This window comes from Neopelma chrysocephalum, unplaced genomic scaffold (genome assembly GCF_003984885.1).
Source record: "Neopelma chrysocephalum unplaced genomic scaffold, ASM398488v2 Primary Assembly neopelma1_59, whole genome shotgun sequence".
Classification (NCBI taxonomy): Eukaryota; Metazoa; Chordata; class Aves; order Passeriformes; family Pipridae; genus Neopelma; species Neopelma chrysocephalum.
The window spans coordinates 2,343,611-2,361,507 of NW_020897714.1; the positions used below are offsets into that span (position 1 = coordinate 2,343,611).

The following is a 17,897-nucleotide window of genomic DNA, read 5'->3' on the forward strand; positions in this document are numbered from 1 at the left end:
ATTTGGATCCCATATAGCAGGATCAATTAAAAAAGAGATGTGAGCAGCTAATATTTTGTTTCAAAAGCCCCAAAGAGCCAACTTTTAGGCCATTTTCATTCCCTCAATATAGGATTAGGGCAAATTCAGACTTCAGACAAAGAGCAATTTCTGATCATGCCTGTCAGAACATGTGCCAGTATTGAAGCCTGTGTCTTTTCATTGTTTGCAAGGCTGGATTTCAGTTCAATTTATTTCCATGCAAGATTGCAATTTCAATGTGTTTCAGCCCAAGAAACACAGACCCCTATACTGAAGGCTTGCAGGGCTGCTACCTGACTTGTTCGGGTCAGCTGCTTTCAGCAGAGCATCGGCCCTCCTCCACTTGGCAGGACAGGAGCTCTCCCCCAGCCCTTTCCCCTCTGGCAGTAAGTCAGTTTGTCTTGTGGTACCCACAGGAGAGAGGACAAAGTGGCCACCTGCTCTCTGCTGCTGTGCCCATCGAGGTCGGAGGAAGCAGTATCTCTAGGGTGTAATATTTGGCTTTTGCCAAGGGCCTGGATATCAGGAACACTGTCTGGATGTGGGGCTGTGGGGAGGGAGCGTGCCTGAGGGTCATCAGGGAGAGAGCTCCCTCCTAAGGGCAAATGCAAAACATTGGAAGGGGTATGGGTTTGGCAAAGAGTGAAATCTTTTGTGGAATTCAAAGGGCTGAGCTATCTTTCCCTGCACTGTTCCTCTGAAGAAAATGTTTGAGATTATTAAAAATTTTACCTGTGACATTTTCAGGAAATCTGTTCTTAGGCAGGGGCAGATTAGTTTGGAAGGACTGAATATACAACAGTCAGTATGTCTAAACAGCATAGATCCCTACTATTGTTTTCTGAAAAATCATGAAAAACAGGTCTGATACCAAGAGAAAAAAATACGGAAAATGTGGAGTTAGCTAGTGTCTCTTGCTTTTGATGGATCAATTTTCAATTCTTATCAGAAATATAGAGCATATGCTATGAATCGACAAGTATCTGGACAAATGAATCACAGGCAGTAAATGATTCTGGTGTAAAAACAAATAATGTCCTGTGAACTTTGCTGCTTTTGTACAGCCAAACTGAAGATGAGTGGAGACAGATACGGGAAGCAATACACCATAGGGAGCATTTTAAGTAATGTCTCAAGACCTTACTGAAAAAATTAATTTAGATCAGGCTGGCAACAAGTAAGAAGAGATTGAAAATGGGCTGAAGAATTGTCAACACAAAGCAATAATGAACAGTGAGATACCAAGCACATGTGTGGGATGAGTTGTCTCGATAGCTTTATTTATGATATGAAATGGCAAGGTAAAGTGCAAATTAATTGAATTATTTTAAATATGCCAGATCAGGAGATTTATAAGCTCCAGTCTGATGGGCAGGTGATTCAACAACAAATATAAAGAGGTAAGAATACCAGGGGAAGAATAAAATGTCTTATCTATTCCTGGAAAATATAAGGTAAAAATAAGAGGGACAGATCAAATATAATTTTTGATGGGAGGAAAAACCTCAGCAAGCAAAAATGTCACTGTAAAGCCTTCAGATAGCTGCTAAAAAAGCACACTGGTGCAACTGCTCCTACTAACCCTAGGTTTTGATGGCATTTAGCTGATGTCTTGGGCTGAAACTGCGACTTCTTGGGAGAATATGGGGGTAGCATGTTTTACTAAACTGTTTTCAGCGTATTTTTTCACCTCTTTTGCTCAGAGCAATGTATTTCCCATTCTTTTTTGTTGAAATTTCTGGCAAGTTAAGAGCAGTGTTGCACAGGATTTTTTTAGAGCAATTTGGGCTGTTTCTGGTGCCTGAGGAAGGAGCTGGAGCAGGCAGAGCCCAGTAGCAATAGCCCCATCCTGTCTGGATCCAGGGAAAGCAGCGTAGCAAGTTTTTCTGCCAGCTTCAGGCTCTGCCATTGCAGCAGCTGAACCATCACACTGATTTTTCCTTCCAAAAAGCAACGCATTTCTTCTACAAACCCATGCAGAACCACTACCTAAACTCCTCCCAGGGGAAAGAGGTTTGAACAACTGGATGCAGCAAGCAGGATGTTGCTGGGGCTGAACATCTCACTATTCACTGGTGTCAATGTCAATAGATTTGGAATGAGGTGGGGTTTTCCTCCAGAGTTATTTTGGGCATAAAACATATATTCATGCATGCAAATTACTTGACAGTAACTGATCTTCCTCACGGACAGGACATGCATGTGTGCCTATAGAGTTCTTGCTGTGCCAAGTGAGCAAAATAAAAGAAGGTTTTGGCAAAACTCCATATTTCAAATCAGTTTTTAATGATCTTCTCTTTAAATCGTATCTTGCTCGTTTTGTAGTAACAGGACAACTAATGTATGGCTGCACAATGGAAGCTTGTTGTGGCATTAACTCTGCCTCAAAGTAAAATGGATTGGAAGTTCTTCCTCCTTTCCATCCTGCTACTGGAGTGACGCACATATGCTTGGATTTCCCTCTGTTGCTTCCTTCCTAAGCACCGCCTCTCCAGGCACACAAATACATATGTATTGTGTGGTAAAGGTTTACCAAACTCATCTTTATTCTGTATTCATGCACACTGAGTTGTCTTTCTTGATAATTAGCTCTGTTATGATCAAAGACATTCTGTACTGACTTGCATTCCTCCTCATTTTATTATTCTTCTATCACTCCTCTCTAGCTCTTCTTATGTTGCATTTTCAAGGTTGCTTTTATTGATAGCCAAAACAAAAAGGCAAAATAAAAGTGAAAAGCAAATTGATTAATTTTAAATTTATTTTGCAAAGACATACTAAAATTGCCTTTTTATTTTATTTGTTGTATGTTCTGTGCTTTGCTAAATAACCTTGAAGACTGTGCTGCCAAGTCAAGCATTGCTATTAGCAATAGTCATTATGCTCAAAAGCATTCTGATAATTTGACCCTCTTCATTTAAACACTACCTATTATACCTTATGAAATCTGAGAAAAAAAGGCATAAGAAGTGTTGCAGTGTTGTTGACAAAGAAGGGTTTTCTTCGTCTTTCAAAAGAGTAAATTTCTGGCACAAGTATCATATTAAAATCTGCTCCATCCTTGGATGAGGAAGAAGAGGTCTAGCAGCAGAGTTATTAATTGGAGTTAGGTCTTCTCACATCTATGGGAAGGAAAAAGTTCTTTTACAGAAAGCTGAACTGCTGCCTGCAGAGGTTAGATATTATGTGAAAGGTTGGACAGTGAAATAGTGTCAGATATGAAATGCAGAGATCCTGGTTCCTCAGTCCCTATCCCGACAACTAGCCCAGTTCTTGTCCTTAACTGGAAACATCTGTAGGAAGACGCAGGGTTTGTGTTGACATTCAGCATTTCTGCACATCAGCAGCCCCATTAAAAGCTATCAATGCTCTGGGGAAACTGGCTCTGCAGGCCATGGTGTGAGACTGAGTGGCGGTGCTTGCTTCTGCTTCCACTGTAAACTTCAGATTGCTATTTGATGATTAAGATGTGTTTCTCCCTGCTAGCTGGGGATGGTTCTCATGCATCTGAGGAAAGTGAGACAGCTTTCCCTCTCCTTTTCTCCCTCCTGCTGTCGCTTTATCCCTTACTGTTCCTCTGAACAATGCCCTCACAGTTTGAATTAATTTTCTTTGAACTGCAGGCACTCATAGTTTTACCTGTTATTCCATCCCTAAACATCTGCCATTGTTTATCTGGATGTTTTAAAATCTTTATGTTCAATTTATTAGTCTTTCTGAGAATTACCTCCAGCCTTGTGTGGAAATACCCTCAGCGGTGGAAACAGCTGTCAGCTGTGGGGCTCCCCTAGCTCCTCTTGTGATGGTTTCCATTGCAAGGCAACCTCTGCCATTTCAGAGTGTGGGATTTGATGACCATGCCATTTTCCTGGAAAGAGGCAGCCCCATCCAACACAGGCCAGTGTAATTTCTTTTACTGCCTAGGTTTTGAATAATAATAATGGCCCATCTTCGCGAACGAAGATTTGGGGAAAGGTCTTTTACCTTTCCAGCCTGCGCAATGGATTTTTTTAGGTGAGACACAGCCTGCGCTGAACTGAGCCCACCCTTTAATCCTAAGGTTCATCTGCCGGGGCCAAGCAAGCTTGGACAATGGCAGTGAGGTCCTCAGGACGTAGGTTTGTTTAGAGTGTCCTTCTCATAGATGGATGGCCACACAGGGCTAACGACCTCCATCAGGCCAGGAGACCGGGATTTGAACCCGTGGTCGCAGCAGTGAAAGTCCTGCACGCTAACCACTAGGCCACCAGGGGTCTCAGGTTTTGAATGAGGACATTTTTAATGCTGATCCAGAGAAAAATGCCATTGGCAAACATCTTTCCTCGGTTAGGTTGGTGAAAAACCTTCCCTTCTCCTTTCCTGCTGGATATGCAGCAGCTGGGAGGCAGCAGTGGGCTCCCACCACGTGATGCTCCTCCAGCAAGTCTGGGGACGTGGCATTTGTGCTGCCAGCAGCTGTGGCACCTTGTCCTTACCAGTCCTGCCCTGTCAAGCTCATGCTGTGATCTTAAATGTAAGGAAGACAGTGGGAGAATGGGCTTAGACCCTCACACAGATTAATGATCTGTTATTTTTGGTGTCTTTTCCCCTTACATTTCAGACTAGTGCTAGGCTAAACTGCTTGCTTCAGGGTTCCATCTTGCCCAGAGCCCATATTTCATATCATTGACAGTTACCAAGAACTTGGTTAGGTCACACCAATTTCTGTGGCAAATCAGACCAGCCACAGCATTCTTGATTGTGAGTATCAAGTTGGAGGCTAGAGGGTCATTCATTCCTTCTTGTTAAAGGTCATTGCACAAGCAGCCTTTGAAGTTCAATTACTTCAAGGCCCATATACCACCCAAATCTGTGTCTCTGCTGTAAGATTTAAAATGCAACACTATTTTCTATAGCATCTTGCATGCCATCTGTTTTCCAAATCACTTTCCTCAGCTGCATATTTAATTACTGAGATAAGAACTAGAGGGGGGAGGATATGGAGTTGGAGGTAAGTGAAATTTGTTTGTGAAGCATCTGCACTCAATTCCCCCTTTCATTGTGAGAAGATGTGGGGTGGCATTTCAGGAGCGAAGGGGACCTGGTCACACTAACAAGATCCTCAGCTTCCCCATCTCCCTGGAGGAGGTCGATGCGGGGAACAGAGTTTCACCATACTGGGCTTTCATGTTCTTGACATAACACAGGACATGAACCAACATCCATCCTCCTCCTGCTATCCAAAGCTCATCTTTCCCTTTCTCTATTCCCTTTTTCTTTGAGACTGGCACCCAGCCATTGGTCATACTTGCACCTATGGGAAAGTCAGTGTTAGACTTACCTTTTTTCAAACCCATTACTCCTGTTCCTCACAGGCATAGGTGGTAGACTGGGGGCTGAGCTCCATTGGGATCTCATTTTCTTGGGGCAACCTGGAGGGACTTGTGAGGGGCAGGTCATGTTTGGCCAGAGCAGCTGGACTAAGCGAGTGGAAAAAGGTCTGAGAAGCAAAAAGAGTGATGTTAAATAACTCATGCCCTGTTAGCTCATGGCTGCATAAAAAGTCAGACTCTCTCAAGGAACTGACTGGGGAGACTAAAAATAGCTCTTTGTTTTTGTTGATGACAAGATAATTTTAAGACAGATAACTCCCCGGTCTGCTGTGTTGAGTGGCAACAAGCAGAGAGATGTGGGAATAAGTGAGTGGCATGGGGGCCAGAAAGCAGGAGGTGGAAGAGAGTCGCCTCCTTGGGAACAGCAGCATCTAGTACAGACAATTCAAGCGTGGCTTCCCTTCACAAGGCTGAGTGAGGAAGGAGAAATGGGCTTCCCCTTGGTGCGAGGACCTTCTAGGCGAGGTGTATGTGCTCCTGCTTTCACTGCACGATCTCAGCAGCTCAGCCTCCTGCTCAGAGCATGACAGAGTTCTCTCCCCGTGATTGCACCACATGGTCCTTCACAGGCTTTTTCTCATCTGGTCTCTGACAGTGTGTTGGATAGAGAAGAGAAATTAAGTAAAAGATGTCACCATAATGCTGGTGGAGGTCTCTAGTGGCTTTATCCTCCTTCCTAGCTGCCTTCCCATCCCAGCATGGATGTATGTGCATTTCCCCCCACTGAAATGGATGCATCTTGCCTAGACAAGAGCAGTAGAAATTCAACCACAATATTTTCTGTCTTTTCTCATTTTCCTCTAATGGTCTCAGTACAAGATATTTAGGTCTAATCCCACCAAAACAAACAGAAATTCAGGCTGGACAACACTGCCAAGTCAAGAATCTGAAGTTTTCCTACCTGCCCTGCTTCAACAACCACAACATACTTGACACCAGCACTTCCTTTTGCTTTTTTCCTCCTCCATTTTTGTCATTGAAAGTTCTGGCATCGTAGAGGCAAGATTTTAGCTACCCTGGGAACTACTGGAGGGTGCTGGGAGGAGTTGTTCATTCACCAGAAAGTTTACAGCAAATTTGTCACAGCCTGATCAGATCTAATTGGTGAGATGTGTAAAGAAACAGGCTCCTTGTATATTTTTAGTGCTCTCCAACGTTTCTAGCACAGAATTGTTAGGCATTAATTAATTCCAGCTGTCTGCCAGTTCATTTTTTTTAAGTTGGATTCTCACAAATAATTTGGCTCCAGGTGTCTTTTAGATCCAATGGTAAGACAACAGGACGCTGGCATTTATCATGTGTAGTGTCTTGAGCATATCTTTTCTGACCTGTTTGATATTTTGGACATTATATACTTCTTTATCTCTTTATTGCCTTTGCAAGTATCTGTTTTTTTTCTCCTAGTGGTTTCATTACTGCTAGTCATTGATAGGCAGAAGAAATGTCCCCAATTAACACATGGACCTTTCTGTATCTGTCATTTGTTTGCATAACATTTTCTTCCCTAGCTAAGCTGCATGGAGCATTCTGAACACCTTCACTTTGCTTCCCACATCCAATTATTTTTACTCTGTGTTTTTACAGTGTAGCTCCATTCATACAAAATCTATTTGGGTAGCTTTACTACATGCCATATGGTCTGTATTTGATTTTCCAGGAAGTTTGGGTGTTCTTATCCATAATGTCCTTAGTCTCTTTTTAAATTTCAAGAGTCTTTAGTCTTTGTGGTATGGAAAACAGAATTGGAGGGTCTTCTTCCTGTGCTACAGCCTCATATCTGGTCTGGGCATAAACCAGATGCATTTATCCCATGTATCCAACAAGAGTGGGAGAGATCAGGTGATTATAGTGGGAACACATAATTTTTAAAATTTCTATTATTAAGCTTCCAAAGTGAAAATTATTTACATAACTTTGCATCATGTGCTAATGCAAACAAATGGATTTGAAATATGTTCCTATTCCTATTGACATATATGTGTATCACTGTCAAGGACAGGGAGAATTTGCAAAGGAGTGTGATACCAATGCTGATTCCTTCATGCTTGTAGACTGATGCAGGGATCTAGTGCCAGTGTCCTGTGGAGCCACCCAACGTGGATGTTTCCCTCTCTGAAGATGTCTCGCACTATTTTCCCCCAACACTTTGCTACGTTGATGATTAATGGAGATACTTCAGCTGAAAATCTCTTGTGCTCACCAGCTGTAGTCCTGGGGAAGAAGCTGAACTAGTGTAAGAACTGGGCTTGGGTTTTTGTTCAGCGGCAGACCTCTGAGTGTGACTCCAAAAGGCACCGCTTAAATTCAGGGTTTTATTCTGAAAATACAGAGCAGTTTCCACAGAGATGCAAGGCTCTGAAACCTCTGAGGTGCGCACCACCTCCACTGAGCAGGGTGAAGATGCCCAACTCCTAGTCCATCCCCCAATGTAACAGGGTACAGGAATAGTAATCAGTTCATTTAACCTATGGATGTCTACATTAGGCACTGTAGAACTCTACTAAGATGACTGCTTTGTCAATATGTCCACCTCTTCCGTCTTTGATACCTCTGGGGTATGGTACTTCCAAACTCCTTTGGCTGCTTGGGGATAAGCAGTCATAAGGGCAGACTGGGATGATTAACCTGGATAGACATCTGTGCTGGAAATGTTTCTGAGTAATCAGATAGAAACACTCTTGGCGTTTGCTCTTTCTCCTCAGTCAGTGAGCTTCTCCAGAAGATAGTTCAGACCTGAGCTGACAGAGGCAATCACCACACGTTTGAGGAACTGGAGGGAGCCAGGGTTAGGCAGTGGCTTGGTCAGTGTCTCTTGAGTGCAGCCTGTATACTGTGTGTGTATAACTCAATACTACTTTGGTGCCTGGCTCCCACATCCCAGGGACAAACCAATCATTTCTGAGATGATGGAAATGCTACAGCTCCACTAAAAGTGGAGACAAGGACTTAGAGACAAGAAGGAAGTACCAGATCAAAGCCAAATTTATGCTCCTGATAACCCATTAAAGGGTTTTTATGCATATTTTATTTTTTATTGGCCTAATCATCAGCTTTCTTCTGCCCAGGTTTTGGACCTATGCACGAGGATGCATGTGGGCATTGCTCAGCAAAGCATGTATAGTTTGAAGGCTTGGTGCAAACCAGCACAGCCAAGATGGATACATAGAACAAGGATACATACAAAAAAAAAAAGAGATTCATCCTATGAAACAAGGCTGCTGGGAGACACATACCCCTAGGAGGGTCTCACTCAGCTCAACCCTTTATGCCTGCTCTGTCCTTTAGAAAGAAGAGTTCCTCTTCTTGAGTAATGGGTTAAGATTTATAAGGGCAGAAATACCTCCTTCAAGGCCCCTTCTTGTCCTGACGTGACTCAAATTGCAGGTTTCAGGTGGCACCTGCTAACCAGGTTGTGTGGCATCACCACCAGGCTGTGGGGATGATGGGAAACCTCCACATTTATCTTTGGTAAGAAGGAGCTGCTCCAGCTGTTCTCTGCTATTTGTTTGGCACATCAGCACGCCTGGGAACTTCACCATCAAAGACAAGCAAGGACATGGCAGGTAGTTTGGGAGAGATTTTGGCATGCGTGTGCAGAAGGCTGTGTAAAAAAGTGTCTGGCCCAGCCGCCATAGCACTTGCCAGCAATGCTTCGTGCCTGGCATTTGGCAGCTGCACGAGGCTGCGGTTGTTGCCCTCTCGGCCCAGATCTTGACAGTGGTCTCATGGTCTGGGCCCTTTGGAACGTGCATATCACCGCAAGCCTCGGGATGGGGGCACTGGTAGAGCCAGTGTGTCCCCATCATGTGCCTCTGCAGTCCCTGCTATGTGCCGGAGCCCCCCAGCTCGGGGATGGAAGGCCTCAGCATGGAGAGAGGAACCACACCAGTGCCGAGTCACAGCTAGGCTGCCTCAGTTTCCTCTCTCCTTGAACCTTGAAGGTGTGTGCACCCACCTGGAGCATCTCTGCGGGCTAGGGTACGCTTCTGCCACCCTTTCCAGTTGGGAATTTGGTTAAGGAGGGGTGGGGAGGGCCGCTGCAACTAGGCTTGAAGTGGACCCTCCCTGTGTTGATGGTGGGCACCCTGCCTGGTCAGTGAGAGCCATTAGGGGGACTTTAGCCTCTTTTGGGGGCCCTAGGACCTCTGCAAAAGCAAACCTGTGGGTGTTAAAATGATGTTTTCCCTGGAGACTTAAAGGCTCTGAGGTCTGCAAAAAGCTTTGCCCTCTTGGACCATGGTGCCTCTGTGCCTGCTTGGTGCTGCTGACTACTCCTGCAGATCTCAGGGAGCTGGGACCATCTCTTATCCCACACAAGGCTGCCTGTTGCAGCCAGGTTTGCCTGTTGCAGCATGATGCAAATGACAGTAACCACCTACCTTGGGTATAGAAAGGATGTCAGGCCCCTGCAGGAGCCAGCAGCTGCTGCATGATGAGCACCACCAGCAGATCAGTGCAAGAGGGGCGGCCACCGGTGGCACAGCGATCAGTACAGCCCACGGCATTGCAGCCCTTCCGACACATGGCCTGGGGCACCCGCTGCAGAGCACACCCCCAGCCCCACAGAGCATTCACCCTGCAAACAGCAGAAGGGGTCCTTGCTTTTGCAATGTCTCCATGAATTAACTGGAATGCAGTATTTTTCCTCTTTTTCTGCTGGTTTTTTTTTTTTGCACAGGTTGGCACTGGTATTGTACCAGAGCAATGTGCAAAACCTTGGCTAGTAACATTTGAAATTTTCACCTGTGGTATTTTCTGACACACGTCCTGCCTGCCGTAAGATGTCTGACACGCACAATTATTTCTAATGAACGCATAATAAAGCAACTCATAGTGAAGACAGGCACTGGCAGGTATGAAGCCCAGATACAAATCCATTTTATAAAAACATAAAAAGTATATAAAGTCCATTTTATAAAGTCCATTTTATAAAAATAACAAGGTTAAAATCTAGATTCTGGTGATATTCTAACAGGAATCACCTACCGTGTTCTTTCTGAACTAGAAGAGACTCTTGGTGTTTCAGTTTCTTTGCTGTACCATGTAAAAACATTCATATCTATCTTTGTCTGTAATGGTGGCCTTGTTTCTCCTGTGTGGAGATATTAACTGTACATTATTTTACCATTATCACTGCTCTTTTGTGTCTACATTGGCTTCAGGACAGAATAGAGCTCAGAGACAAACTTTTATATCACAAACTAAAAATCTAACAATTCCCTCAGCCTACACTATGTATCCCCTCAGCAAATAGTTCACAGTACAAAATAGAAGCCAATAAATCATTCTTTCTTTTAAATAAACAGAATTAACTTGTCTTAAACACTTCTGATGACCAATTAAGAATAACTGAGACACAGAACATACTGCCAAGCACCCTGACCCCACAAGAATGTTAATAGTTTTTAAGAACTGTTGAGGGCAGGAGGAAAAGAAATACGTTTGTTAAAAAGCATGGTTCAGATCCTCGAGTGGTAGGCAGAGACAGACCTCCAGTATGGTGCTAATTGGTACAACTGCCTAGTGAAATGTCTCTAAAATAACAGGCACTCAAGATCCACTGTGGTTTCAAATATCCATTGCATAACTCAGACAGGTTTAATAAAGGAGGAGGGTGGAGAACCAGAGAGGAGAAGGGAACAATGATATCTTTCCACATGGGCGCTAATATGGCCAGTGGGCAACAGCAGAGCCCCCTTCCCCCCAACAGGCTGAGGCTTCTGATGAATTTAATGTTCTCTGAAGACTATCTCAACTGAAATCAAACTGACTTATGACCTTTCCTCTGAGCAGCAGGACAACAACATCCATAATGCAAAGGCAGTCAAACAGAAGACGAGAATGTGATTTTTTAAAAATGAATGTTTTATTTATGAACTATTTATAAAATTGCATAAAATACACTCAAATATATTTGTTTTGTTGACTGTAGTTAAAAATATAAAAATATACTTAAATGCATAAATTAAATTGACAATAGTAGCACAGTTCTGTGTTCATCCAGTGTTTGTTAGCAAAAGTCATTATAAGTAATTATATTGCATATGAGAATGGAATATGTGCTGAAGACGTTTTTCAGACACTTTATTCCAGGCACTGACAAAGAATTTATGACTAGACACATTTCAAAATTGTGGGTTTTTTCTTTGGCCATAGTGGTGCTACCAACAGCTGAGGAGTCTGACTCTATCAGCCTGAGAGGGACAGTTGAGGGCACAGGGTCAACAGTGAGTTGCCCCCGGAACTATAGGTCCCAAAGCTCACAGCTCCAGAGCCCACACATCTGTGACAGGGCCATCAGGGGAGTGGTGGTCATTCTATAATGCATTTTATTCACACAAACTGTATGTCTGAAGTACAGAAAGAAATCCGAATGAATGTTAAGCACTTGCTATCCCACTCCTTGGTCATGAAGCTGTGGCTGCAGTATGCAGTATCTCTGAATGTCAGATGCATTTCTCCAATCTGCAGCCCTGGGAGGAGATGCTAATATAGTGATTAGATGGTTATTGTTCTTATCCCTCTATCCCATATATTAAATCCCAGGCTGAGGATCTTGGCTAAGTGCTCATGTACTCCTCTCTGTCTTGTATTTAACTTCTGGTTTCAAAGTTAAAGCGTAAATAACCATATACAATACATAATATAAACTTAAAGCTCACACATTTTCTTTTCTCTGTTCTACAACTGAAAGGAAATTCATAGGATATCATGGCACAAAATAATATTTATGGCAATTTTAGGCATTATTTATTGCTAAATAACTATAGCAGCAGAGAAAAATGTATAAAGTTGCACTTTTATGACATCTTCACAGTATGCCTATTTCTCTCACCCACTTTTGTGTTCCATTAGTAACAAAAAATATCATTTATCAACTCCAGCTATGTAAAATCCTTTTTTTCCCTACATTCGGTAGTGGATCTCGTAATTGTATTGCACAGATTAAAAAACCCATTTATTACAATTTTTTCATTATTAAATAACTTTCAATACAAAAATTTGAACTAACCTAAAAGCCCAACTCTGCAAGTGCTTCAGAAGTGGAATGGTATTTTCTTCAGGCAAGCATTCCGGTTGACTTTCGTGAAAGTACTCAGGTAGCTTTGTGGACAATGCAGAGATTTGCAGGACTGGGCTCCAAGTGTGCAAATCTTAGCTTATTGATCTGCTACAACACTAGCCTTACTTTAAAACATTATTATTGGGAAACATCAAGAAGGGAATTCTGAGCATTATCCATGGACATTCAAAAGATATCTTTTTCCTTAAGACCTGTCTCTGTTCAGTACACATTCTCCTTCAAATCCATTCTTGTTACATTAACAATTTCCCATCAGTCCTGTTATTCAGCTTAGAGGCACAGTAAATATAATTAATTATACTGCTATGTAGGTGTTTTATATTAATAAAATGCTACATAGATACTTTTAACTTTTTCTCACTGGATTTACACTGGTTTCATATGAGCAGAATTGGCTAGAGAGCAGAACGAGAACAATAATGTGCGTGTACTGTCTTATGTGTGACCTAGCTGGGCAGAGATGTAAAGCTGCTTGTGAGCACTCTGCCAGAGCATTTAAGGTCATCTGTCACATTAATAAGTGATGAAGAGGAAGATGCTTATGAACCGTGTCCATTATTAGCTGAGAGAAAAGATGAAACTAGTTGTCTGCTATGACATTATTGTTTTGGGTACACATTTGTGAAGTCTGTAGGTGCGGACAAGGGAGCTGAGAACGTTAAAATAAAGAGCAGAATGATGTGTGTTTTTCTGAAAATGATGAATAACATGCATACATAGTGTGCAAACAGAGTTTTGCTCTCAGATCATATGTTACTGAGTTCCATTTCCCTCAGCACTAAAAAAATCACACAGTGATATATAGTGTGAAGTAATTTAACAGGGTACATTTGGTATGTCTTCACAGTAATTAACATGTGCTGGTAACTAACATGATGATCTTTGCTCCTCAGCTACCCCTGAAAAAAGAAAGGACTAAATGCAGCACATGTAACACAGCAGCAGTTTTTATGATGCCTTAAGTCCAGTGGTTATTAGCAGGGTCAGCAGTCGATGTAAAACTGCCATGCTTGTTTGTCCTTGCTTGCTAACCTAGTCCATCTAGCAAAGGAAACAGAGAAAAAAAGGACTGCACATTTCTTTGTGGTTTTGCTTAGATTTCCCCCGTGAAAATGTCTTCCACTCTAATAGTAGTTCCTTTCTTTTTCAGTTTCCATTAAGGGTGGTGGATTTTGAGGTTTGTGTGGTGCCAAAGAAGATGTACAGGAGGAATGAGCAGTATTTTCACACAGAAACACCTAAAAGATTAACTAAGCTTCCATGTTTTGAGCAGCTGTGAAAGCTGATATGAAGGGTGGCTTCTGAGGCATATGAGGATATTTGGTCAAAAAAGGATGAGACTCCAGATGAGTAGGAAGGAAGAGTGACTGTCGGGCTGTTTCCTTCTGTCTAAGAAGACCAGAGTGATATGGATGTGCATAGTCCTGCTGGTTCTGCTTTGGAATGATTTCTTAAGAAAACTATGTCAGAGCTGCCTGGTAGATTTCTTCAGCCACTGTCAGGCAGATATTCCTACAGCAAGGAGCATGCAGCTCCGGTAAGGCATGTGGCCCAGGGCCACAGCAGTTCCTCAGTTAGGCACTTAGCCACTTATTGACTGGTTCTCAGAAGGCCTTCAGATGTATTTATTTATCTCCAGAACAGAAGTGGAATTTAGGCAATTGTCTTCAGTAACAAGCTAAGTTTTCTCTAAGGAAAGTATAGGTAGATATATGAAAGAAGAATTAATCAAGCTTTTTCTTCTTTTTGCGATGGAGAATAACTATGTACTGCCTCTTCTCTACTTGTTTGAAGAACACTTTATAAAGACAAAGAATAGCTGAACAGCATTTAGACCCTTGAGTGAGAAGCCTCTGCAGAGGAGAAAGGCTGCACATAATCCACTTGGCTGGGCAGGATACCTGCTGAGTGCTCTTTGATTTTACTTCTTGCTAGTCAGTAAATGTTTTGAGTAATGAGTCCCTGCCTGGGGCACGGGGAGTTGGAACTAGATGGTCTTTAAGGTCTCTTCAAACCAAACCATTCTATGATTAGCACAGCCCTGCCAGCCTACATTCCCTGGCTTTACCCATGAGCCTTTTTCCATTCCAACTGCCCTTGTTGGTGGGCATCAGGCAACATTCATGTGGAGGATTCTTTCTATGCAGACATGCTGGGGTCAAACTTTGTGACAGCAAGTGGCATTTGAAGGTGACCAACACTTGGGGCAAGGCAGTTATGCTGCAAGCAGCATAAAGCCAGTTGTGTTAATTTTTGGAGATATATCATGTTTGCAATCTATCTACTTTTTTGGCTCCCATGGTACAACATTCTTTCTAATGAGCTAAGGAAATTGTCAGACTTCACATCCTTACAGGTCTGTTAACACAAATTCCTGAGGCATGTTTTGAACATCTTTCTTAATTATAATTATTCACACATGAAAACACACAGACAGGTTGTGGTCTGATTCTGCTCTCTTAAACCAGTGTAAAGAAATCAGAATGTGACCTGTCTCCCCTCAAAGTATGTGGTGGGAGATAGGTCTGCTAGACTTCACTGCAGTGTTACGTTGTTCAGTATTTTTCTACTACGTCACATTAGACTGAAATAGTTGCTTCCGGTGAGGTGAACCTTGTTTTGCTCAGTTGTTATTGAGTTCTGTAAAAGGTATGCCATTGTGTTACGGGTTATACCCATTTTTCTCAGATGAAAAGCAGTAAGTTTAAAGTGTAGAGTAGCACTGTAACTCCTACACAGGACTACTGTTCCCTTGCTTAATAGTAGCTTATTTCGTCTCACAAACACTGAACTAGTTAAAAAAAAATGAGGTTCTCCTTAAAGGATTTTTCCTGTGTCATGCCAATACCACCCCAGATGCAGCAGTCCTGTTAGCCATTGAATTTAAAATAGTTTATGTAGAACAGTTTATAAAAACTGTGATAAGAAAAAAAAATAGTATTATCTGAAGCATAATATTAATATAAACAATATAGAAAAAATACATATTTACATAATACCAAAATACAATTATATACATTAATACCTATTATATTTAAATTACATATCTTTTTAAAAATCACCAGACCAATAAATTATACAGTCTCAGCAGAAAGGTCTGGCACCTTTCTGGTGCATGAAATACACACACAAAAAACCCCAAACAAACCCCCGAGTTAACAAGTGTGGTCACAAAAGCAGATATCTCTAACATTCTTAGTGCCTTGAATAAACAGCATCTGAAAGCAAGGAAAACTGATATTAGAAAAAGGAAAACAACACAGGTGGCTTCATGTTCAACTCTACCAGCTGACTACAGTGCTCTGAGAGGAGGTTACGTGGCAGCAGCGCTGGCTGGTGACTGATGTGACAGCAAAAAGCAAATCCCACCTCTGCTTTTGCTATGACTCTCAACTTGTAGAAACCTGGCTATTTGAGTCCTCCTTCAAGCCTGTTCCACCTATTGATGACAACTCTGATTTCTACAGGCTAGATTAAGAAAATTGTTTTGATCTCTCATTATATAATCTCAGTTCCTAATGTCCAAATTTCTGGAGCTACTGAGATCCTGCTGTCTGACCCTAAAAACTTCTACAGACCTTAAGAATCAGCTCTACCAATGCACACAGACCACCTCTGCTTACAGCTTCTTCAAAATGGCTGTCTGGCCGTGGGAACAGGAGGTGAAGGGCCGTGCTAGTGCCAGGTTTGCTACTCCTGCAAATCTGATCAGCGAGGGACTGGATACAGGCTAGGAAAAAGAGCACAGCCTACAACACCTACGTTTTCCAGTCAAGGCAGATGGGAAGTCTCCTAAGGCTGCCTATATAGTCAACAGCAAATGAGGGTGATGCAGGACAGAAATTGAACTCCATGAAGGACAGAAGAGCCCAGTGAGCACAGCCAATGGCCTCAGCATACTTAAGGGTGGATGGTGTAAAGACTGGTGAGGTAAAAGCCAATATCCTGATAGGAAAGTGGTTCAGTTCCCCCAACAGCATAGGAACCATGAAGCGTGAGACAGGGTAAGGTAGGAGCAGGAAGTGATATTATAATGACTAATAATGAAGGAAATAAAGACACAACTGCAAGAGTGACAAGAGCAGAGGAATGAAGAAATGAAGGTCCGGGAAGAGAACAAGTATAATGGTAAGGGATAACACAATTCCCCCTCAACTACATTTGAAACATTTTACAATTTGATAAACTTGCAGTTACCTCTGTGATACTCTGGATTCACATTTTCATATATTGGAAACAAGGGATTTTCTTGTTCACTGCGAAGTTTTCTGGCTCTTAACACATCTCTCACACATTGATGTAGATACACATATTGACACTGCAAAAGATTTGTATTTAGGACACTGAGAAATTTTGTAATTTAATTTTCTGTATTGTGAAAAATCATTACAAGCGAACTCCCTCACACAAAATCAAGGGTGGTGTTAAAAATGAAAATATACTTCTAAAATTAATCTCCTTTTCACACTAGTAATATAGTAAACTTTTGTGATCACCTGTTCTTAGAAATAATTCCAGTCAAACATAAAGGAACATAATATCTTTTGACGGATCATGCCATAAGTGAAAGCTCTAGCAACTGCAAAGCATAACTTGACATGGTGCTGTGTTGGATAGCTACTACGTCTGAATGCTTTGGTATAACATATGTGTAAAAGAATTAACATGTACAGGGAAGCAGCCAGAAGAGACAAACAACTTCCTGGGGGTATTTTTCTGAAAAGAAATATTTTCCACAGAATTTTATTATAATATATAAATATTTCACAGAACTTTGCAAACCCAAATTTTCTGGCAAAATCAGTATTTTTTGGATCCAATGTAAGTTATAAGATTGCTTCTGACTATGCGGTAAATGAGTTTTCTAAAGAGTGCCTTTCATAGAAGGGAACTAAGATGACATTCACAACCAAAGTAAAGAGGGTCAGCAATATTATTGACTACTGACTATTCAAACTACCTTAATAGAATAGGTTGTTAAACTCCCATGCTCTGCTACTTTTTGTGGTTTATGACTAGTGTAACATGGTACCCATAAGTAGGTCGAGCATCTTTATATATCAAGGTATATGTTTTTAATATTACTTTTCTCTCAAAAACGTAATTTCTCCAGTAAGTATATGCATTTTCTCTCCTCACATCTTCTTAACTTATTTTTCACAAGAAACTCAGCCACTGCTCTGTGCCTTTTTCTCAGTGCTCTGGCTTTGGGAAAGTGAGAATGTCTGCTTTTATGCATGTACAGCGGCTGTCTCTGTGGAGCAGAGCCCTGCATCCCACTCACCAACATGATGGAAAGTTGGCCAAGGCATGGAGACTTTGACAGAGACCATTTGCGACTGAAATGGTCTGTGTTACAGCTACTGTGCTGAGCACACTGCCTTTTAAGATGCACACAGTGTTCTGTTACTCCTTGCACT

At 42.0% G+C, this 17,897-nt stretch overlaps 1 protein-coding gene across 3 annotated transcripts in view; it reads right to left on the reverse strand.

Moving 5' to 3' along the window:
• Positions 1 to 15,530: 15,530 nt before the first annotated feature.
• Positions 15,531 to 17,897, reverse strand: part of PTPRB (protein tyrosine phosphatase, receptor type B) — a 59,378-nt gene continuing 57,011 nt past the window's right edge. For all 3 annotated transcript variants that reach the window (XM_027679710.1, XM_027679708.1, XM_027679711.1), the window contains 2 exons: positions 16,675 to 16,795; positions 15,531 to 15,695 (listed from right to left, as the gene is read on the reverse strand). In XM_027679710.1, the coding sequence (XP_027535511.1) occupies positions 15,673 to 15,695; positions 16,675 to 16,795 (144 nt within the window). In that variant the 3' untranslated portion in view covers positions 15,531 to 15,672. The remainder of the gene's footprint in view (positions 15,696 to 16,674; positions 16,796 to 17,897) is intronic.